General features: G+C 36.5%; 1 protein-coding gene across 1 annotated transcript; it reads left to right on the top strand.

Annotated features, from left to right (window-relative positions):
- Nucleotides 1-6,415: 6,415 nt before the first annotated feature.
- On the top strand, nucleotides 6,416-6,820 carry LOC149787142 (uncharacterized). Its single transcript, XM_089976054.1, has one exon. The coding sequence runs from the start codon at nucleotides 6,416-6,418 to the stop codon at nucleotides 6,818-6,820; it is 405 nt and encodes a 134-aa protein (XP_089832180.1).
- Nucleotides 6,821-8,048: the final 1,228 nt, after the last annotated feature.

The following is an 8,048-nucleotide window of genomic DNA, read 5'->3' on the forward strand; positions in this document are numbered from 1 at the left end:
GCAGGCAATTGTGTGAACATTATGTTACAAACTTCATTCATGAGGTTGTGATTCTTAGTACGGTCAGCGCAGTCACGAATGCCGACTTTAAAGCTGGGACATATATCAAAACGTTTTATAAATCTCTGTTTTTGCACCCAGCAAGGAATCATCACATTTGCTCGGCCATTGTTTACTTAATTGACCCGGCTTCAATTTCAATCTATGTAAACCATGACTTAATCGTACATAATGGCAGTACTGCCTATCTAATGCCTCACATGAAAGCCTTTTAACTAGGTCTGCGCTGTGTTTTGCAGCATAAACTTTATTAGGTTTACACAACTCTATCAAACATTTTCATTCACAATTAGAATCGACATGTCTTAAAACAAGTCTAGGGGTGTGCAGTTGTTTCGGCAAGGAATACAAATCATTGATGCCACCTGACAATCCTGACAATGGAGTATTGACACAAGTTTCAAAACAATTTGACATCGACATGGAATACAAGTGATTTGGAGGAAGAAAATTTGTGCCAACTGGGGTTGAAATTTTGAAACGCATCACTTTAGAATAGGATGGAACAACAATGCAAATCATAAAGACTATGACAATTGGGTAATATGAAAAGTGTCCTGAGCCATCCAGCTGTTATATAGGGGTAATAGCACTTGGCATACCATCTAAAAGCACTGCCTTGATGGGGTTTGTGGGCCCGATTGCTGCTACAATGACGTTCTGATATTTTATTTTATTGAAACTCACTTTGCAATAACATATCCTTAAAGGCATGAATCGCCATCTATCACTTCTCTCATCGGTAGGATAAAAGGAGTTCTTTGCAAAAAAGATATGTTCTTTCATATTACAGTTATCGGCCAGAAAGAAAGGAGCAATCACTAAACCTGTGAATGGGAAGCACTTTTATTCCTGGCAGATTTAAAATCAGAAGCCGATATCTACCAATGGATACTAACATTTAATTTGATCCAAAGTATCAACTGACAATGACTGATTTATTCAACACAGGGCAGTTGGGGTTTCTACAAAAGTTTCGATCGGTCCTAATTAAAGAAGTGTGCCAAGAACAATCTCACATATTAATTTGTAGTAGCTAAAATATCAAAATAATTTTCACCGTCTACAAGTTGTGTGTATTTCTTTGGTTCAACATGTACAACTTAAAGCTGTTTAGCCCACTATCTATATTCATTCTAACCAGTACTAGAAGAAATCTAAAGATCTCTGTCATCTAACTGCTCTACTTCTTATTTCTTCCATTTCATGCTTGGTACTATTGCTTTTGAAATAATAATAATAATAATAATAATAATAATAATAATAATAATAAACAAGTAATAAATGAAGGCAAAACATTATTGTAGCATTAATAACATAACATTAGGAAAGAATCAAAAGCATCCAGGATTGTGCAATACCCATCCTATAGCCCTAAATATCATGTAGCATCTGCTATGTTCATTTATTTTCAGATAAAGTTATGAGGAGATTCAATGGCATATTATCAAACAATTGTCAATTACTAAAACTTATGGAGCAGAATTGCTTCATGTGGATGTTTTTGTGAAATATAAAAATACGTAACATTATGATTAAAGCTAAGAATACAATAAAAGAAGCATAGAAAGAATGAGATCAGAAATAATAAGAGAAAAAAATAACAATTGTAAGATTGTCTGCAATGACATATCTACAGAGAAAAAGTCACGGAGCTTAGACACGATCTGTTAATCGGACTGCAAAAGTAATATTCACTTCATAAATATAGTCCATTATTTGAATGATTTAAGTTTAAGATAAACACTGAAGCAATACAAAGTACTTCGATATAATCCTAAACATTAAGTAACATTTGCTACTGTTTATTTATTTTCCGAACAAATGAAAGAATTGAAAAAGTGAAGCTCAGAGACAAAGCATCATTGTAAGCAAAATTACACACTTAATTGCCAAGTGTTACACAATTCATAAAAAGCCTGATGAATTCTCCATTCAAAAGCATAAATGTAAATATTGAAATACTATGGATGACCCATGGAAGAAGATATCTATCACTTTCTATGTGTGTGTGTGTGTGTCTGTATATATATATATATATATATATATATATATATATATATATATATATATAGAGAGAGAGAGAGAGAGAGAGAGAGAGAGAGAGAGAGAGAGAGAGAGAGAGAGAAAGAGAGAGTTGACATAAATGAAAATGATACGTATGTGCTGTGATGCTGATTATTAAGTAGATCTAAGGAAAGAAAATTAGAAAAAAGTTTTTGGAGGAAAATAATTTTAAGGCAGAAAAGTTAAGACTTTACTAGATAAAGAAAACTTTGAACATTATTCTACATAATTCAAACAATTGGGCTCTATAGTAAGCAGCCTGTCCTTACTTCACCTACCGAAAGACTGTGAACTCCACCTGATTATTTTCTCTTCCTGGACATAAAGATACATTTTAGACAAACAAACAAACATACACACCTTTTGTTTTTAGGTAATGATTGCGCAAAACTTAGAAGACGTAGGAAGAAACAACTGACCTAAAGTATGTTACTGAACGGAAGACATTACCAGAGAGCAGTATGGATAATTGTTAAAAAATATAATTGAGATGTTAAATACATGTACTGTATTTTAATACACAATGCAAGAAAATGTATAAAACAATGAATCTGCTATGTGGAGAATTTTATTCAAGTCACAAACTGGTAATAATGTATTTTATACTGTAAGCCAGATAAGGATTGCGTTGTTCATCATAATATTGTCAAGTCAATAATTATATGAAACTATTGCTATCATTGTAAGTGTTCTTCAGGTTTTCAAATGAAATAAATATTTGCTTTACATTTCTAATTGTTAATTTTTTTTTACATTACTATTCGTCATCCCTTGTATACCTTTCCGTCTTCGTCATCAATAAAGAACGAACACCGGTTACTTTTTAAAGCGCATACTTATCTAACAGACATCCAACATGACTAATTTTTCATTCAATCTGTACTAGTCTTATCTACTGAGGGATGCTAAATATTTCATCTTCCCAGTAATTGTCGCCAGAATGATGCTGTAAATGTTATATCTGTGTTAATACATTCATGGGGGCCCCGAGTGGCCGAGTGGTCTAAAGCGCTCTCCGTTATGGATCACTGCCATTTCACCTCTGCCTGCGTGGGTTTGAGTCTAGGATTCGGCCAATGTGGGCATGTGAGAAAGCTTTCCAGTAGCTTCTCGTGGGTAGGTGGTTCTTCCTGGGGTTTTCCCATGCTTCTTAATCCACCATTAATACTGGCCACCATGCATGGTCTATCGTGTGCTGAAAAATGGCGTTAAACGCCACAACAATAACAACAACAAAATACATTCATGAAATTTTGTTATTATCGGCAAGTATGCTTTTCTCGCATAGCTACATGTATTGTTTCGTTTCTAATTTACAACAGTATACTGTATACATTAACCATGTCCTCGACTCATGCATCTTAAAATCCACCAAAAACAGGTTTATTCTGTTTTCACATTTTTTCTTCAGTCTTACTTGTTCCTTTTGCAAATAGTTTACTTCAATTAGAATTAAAGAGCGAATAACTACGTTTTCATCCTATTTCAATTTTTGTTCTTCAAAATAAAGCTAATAATTTGAGTTATTAAGAATTTAGCTTTCCTAATGTTAGCACGCATACGCTTGGATTGTTCCATATAGCAAGAATATATTCTTATCAATCACCTGTAATAAATATGAGAGGTGTCACGAGTCTATCCTCTTAAAATAAGTAACATAAAAAAACTGAAGGACAAAACGCTTTGTAAAATTTAACAAATAATTTATTTCCTTAGAATGTCAAGTGCAAATACGAAAAAAGAACGTATGGCTTTACAAACTGAATCCCAAAAATCCAAGAAGTACGGACACAAGTCCTGAGAATTTAAGGTCCTGAATGAAACTCATTACAAATCCCAAAGAAATCCAAAACTGAAGGCAATGACGTGTCTTTTATAGCTTATAGAGTGTTATGTCAACAGTCTTTTGTTGAATCACATTAATATAATTCCATGTTTGAATTCAGTATAAATTCCAGTAAATGTCTTTAGCCAAGACGTTTATCAGAGCACTTTTGTATTTCTAGAGAAAATAATCAATTGAATTCAGTAATTTGAAGAAAAAGATTCATCCCAACTGGATAGAACCTAGTTCTCATAATTACATGATTTTATAGTTCTCTACTTCACCCTAGATCACAATTAGCATTTTCTATATACAAAATACCTAATGGAACATAAACCTTCAGAATTATCCTGATTTTAACAAAATCAAAACCATTACCTGGATTACAATCAGAAAATTCCAAAACTTTGACCCGAATAAACATCATTACTTCTTCTGTCATTACTTCTTCTATAATAATAATCCTGATATTAAGCCAATATACAGAGAATAAGTTAGATATGTATTACTTGTTTACAAAAAAAATAAATAAAAAGTCAATCAGGTCAAGCAGAAGTGAACTCAGTTTTGGACACGGTCAAGTTCAGCATACAATGTTACATTACAATAGCATGTAATGAAAAAAACAAAAATTAAAACTAACAAACAATTAAATTAAATATACATAACGCATGAATGTCCCTAGGTGGTTGACGTAAACACAACTCACACAGATTAATTTGGCCAAACAAAATAATTCTTCAGTGACTTTGAAACTATCCAAGTCAGGGGTGACACAAATTAAAAAGAGAACGGTGGATTATTTCCATCTCTTGCAGCAATTCCTGCATTGTTAGAAGCTGCTGATTTAGAGGTTGGAAAAGCTGTGATATTAGGGGCTATCATAAATGCATCTGTGATAGCCCTGAAAAAGGCAGTGGGTGGTCGCATATAGTACGTCGTGGACCTGGTAGGTCTATAAAAAGGAAAAAGCCCTCCATTACCAGGAAAAGTCACTGAATACCATCATGAAGTGTGCTTTGATTACCCGGTACAGCACTCAGAAGGTCATGCAGCCATTGATGCATCTTGATTTACATGTAATGGCTAAATCGAACATTTTCATAGCATCTTTATGTGAAATGAACTTGCATCAATGGTGCCACGCACACGTGAAATCGGTATTGTCGACCTGGATCTGACAACACAGTCTGGCACCCATTGTGTTACGTCCATGATGACACCCCAACATCATTTGTATTTTGACTCATAAAGTTTTGCACCACCAGATGAAGTTGTTAATTATTTGACTAGACACTGTAAATATCCACTGTTTTATTCAATTATACCAGTACAAACGTCGTTGGATGGTCCTATATGGTGTTGAAGCATTGCGAGCACTTGCAGGAAGCAAAGCATCATCATCACAAACCCAGCAAGCACTTGTCAATTTCGCATTAAAGATCATTCAATGTTATACAGATGTCTTTTAACATTTACGAACATTATTCAGCCCGACGACACGGTGCTGATGTAGATCATAGAAGGTTTGCAACCAAAGTGGATTTGTCTGAATCTACTATTCTTGCTGTTGTTGGCATCAATCCAGGTGAGCTTGTGATTTCTGAGGATCAAGCTGGTACACTGCACACATCTAATTGACATTCAAAATAATGTTGTCGAATTCAATAACGCTGGTCGAGATCACTTAAAACGCAGGACTCAGAGATGCTGATGTATTGATTTGTTATATCAAAGAGTATATTGATGATAATTATACAACAAACCTATTCAAGGATGAACAAATCACTCACGTGCCCAAACCATCATGCGTAATAACATCAGGGGGTGTATTTACAAGCATATTAACCAGTGAAGGAAAGGAAGAAAAATGTACTATGGTAAATGTCCGACTTTCAGCTCTGATGCGGAACGCTTTGATTCACCTATACCTTATATCCAAAAGGTGCAAAAATCTGAATCATATTTATTCATCGCATCCAGTTTTAGTGGCAAGTGGGGTGCAATGACATCAATGATAAAAATGTAAATAGTGGTCAGTAACGCGTAGCGCTAAGAACAATACGGACGGACAGTCTGTAACAAAGTTCAGCAGGCTGCACAGCATTGTGCAAATAATTTCCAGCTTCATCTCTGCTCGCGAATTCAGCTATTGGACTCACACAGAAGAAAACGGCCCCTTGAAGACTGCCGCTGGCAAGATCATAACAGACTGCCCATAGCAGATGGAATGTTCGGTGGAGTATTAATCAGATCTCTATTCAAGAGAAAACAATACCAGTCAGGATATCCTAAATGCAGTGAAGTACTTACTAACCATGGACGAGCTTGATTGCTTACTAACCATGGACAAGCTTGATAGCAGCAAACACTCGAAGAACTCAGTCAAGAGCTCAAACCCTCCTCATAAAACTGCATGAACTCCTCTGTCAATGCTGGAAACAACGCTCAGTACCACAAGACATGACGATTGCCCTTATTGTCACCCTGTACAAGAATATAGGTGACAGGAGTGACTGCAACAACTGTCGTGGCATTTCCCTTCTGAACAATGATAATGAACCTTTGCAAAGGCTGTACTATAGAGGCTCCAAATGCTTGCCGAAAGTCTACCCAGAATCAAAGTGCCAGTTTAGAGCCATGAGATCCACCACTTACATGGTATTTCCATTCAGGCAGCTGCAAGAATACTGTAAAGAGCAGGGGAAACTAATCTATGTCGCTTTCATTGACAACACCAAGTTTTTCGACCTTGTTACCAGGGAGGAACTCATCAAGATCCTAGCAAAACTTGACAGTATTGTAAATTCCTTTCACAAAGACATGATGGTTCTATATCGGAAGTGTTCAGTGTCAGAAGTGGAGTGAAGCAGAGCTGCGTTCTTGCTCCCATGCTATTTGGTATCTTCTCCTTCCTGCTCAATTATGCTTATGGATCAGCCACATAAGTTGTCTACCTTCATAATAGATTAGACAGGATGCTTTTCAATCATTCCATACTACGGGTGGAAATGATAAAACAAGTAAAAAGCAGTAGGGACTTTATATTTGCAGAGAACACGGCAGTCACAACCCATTCAAAAGAGGATCTCCAGCAACTCATGGATCATTTTGCAGATGCATGTAGGCACTTCAGGCTCACCATCAGCCTACAAAAGATGCACGTGATTGGGCATAGTGTGGATTATCCTACATCAGTCAAGATTCAGGACTTTGAGCTGAAAGTAGTTCATGAATTCTTTACTTGGGGTCAGTAATCACAGACAATCTTTCCTGGAGAACAAACTTAATAGGAGAGGGTAGGCCGCCACCACAATCTTCAGAAAAACAAAATGAGCATGTGCCAGTAGCAATGTGACAGGAAACACCAATGTCCAATTATACAATGCTTGTGTGGTGATTTGAGCACACTCCTAAAAGGGAGTGAATCTTGAACCTTGAATACATAATAAGAAAGAAAGCTTGATGCATTCCATACATGCTGTCTCAGGCGCATCCTTAACATTATCTGGAGAGACAAAGTTCCCCATAGCACAGTGCTTGAGAGAGCAGAGATGACAAGTCTGTATATGATTCAGAGGCAAAGATGCATGCGATGGTTAAGTCACGTGTCCTGAATGAAGGACAGTCGCAATCCTAAAGACTTCAATATGGGGAGCTTTAGGCAGGGAAAGCATGGAATGGACCGATTGGAATACCTTAGTCACGCTATAACACATGAAGCATGACCTAAAGACACTTGTCAACGGAACAGATACTTGGGAGGAGTTACATCAGATATTCGTGTGTGGCAGCATGAAGTACAGGAGGGACTCAAACAGTATGAGATAGATCTTAGGCAGAAAGGAGAAGAAAAAAGGATCCACAGAAATCCCAAGCACCAAGGAAACAACCCATTTACAGATCCCAAGTGTGGTACAAAGTGCCACTCTCACATCGGTCTTTGTAGACAAAATTGATACTGCCAAACAGATGTCAACATCCATCGGCACAGATACAAGGTCTCTTGAGACTGACTGATGCCTATTAGCCCAAGCAATTAGCAGCTGGCCAAAAGTCTAAATCAGTAGAATGTTTGCACTAGTCTTTACTTCCA

The sequence above is a fragment of the Sinohyriopsis cumingii genome, chromosome 12, assembly GCF_028554795.1.
Source record: "Sinohyriopsis cumingii isolate HCF-2022 chromosome 12, ASM2855479v2, whole genome shotgun sequence".
Classification (NCBI taxonomy): Eukaryota; Metazoa; Mollusca; class Bivalvia; order Unionida; family Unionidae; genus Sinohyriopsis; species Sinohyriopsis cumingii.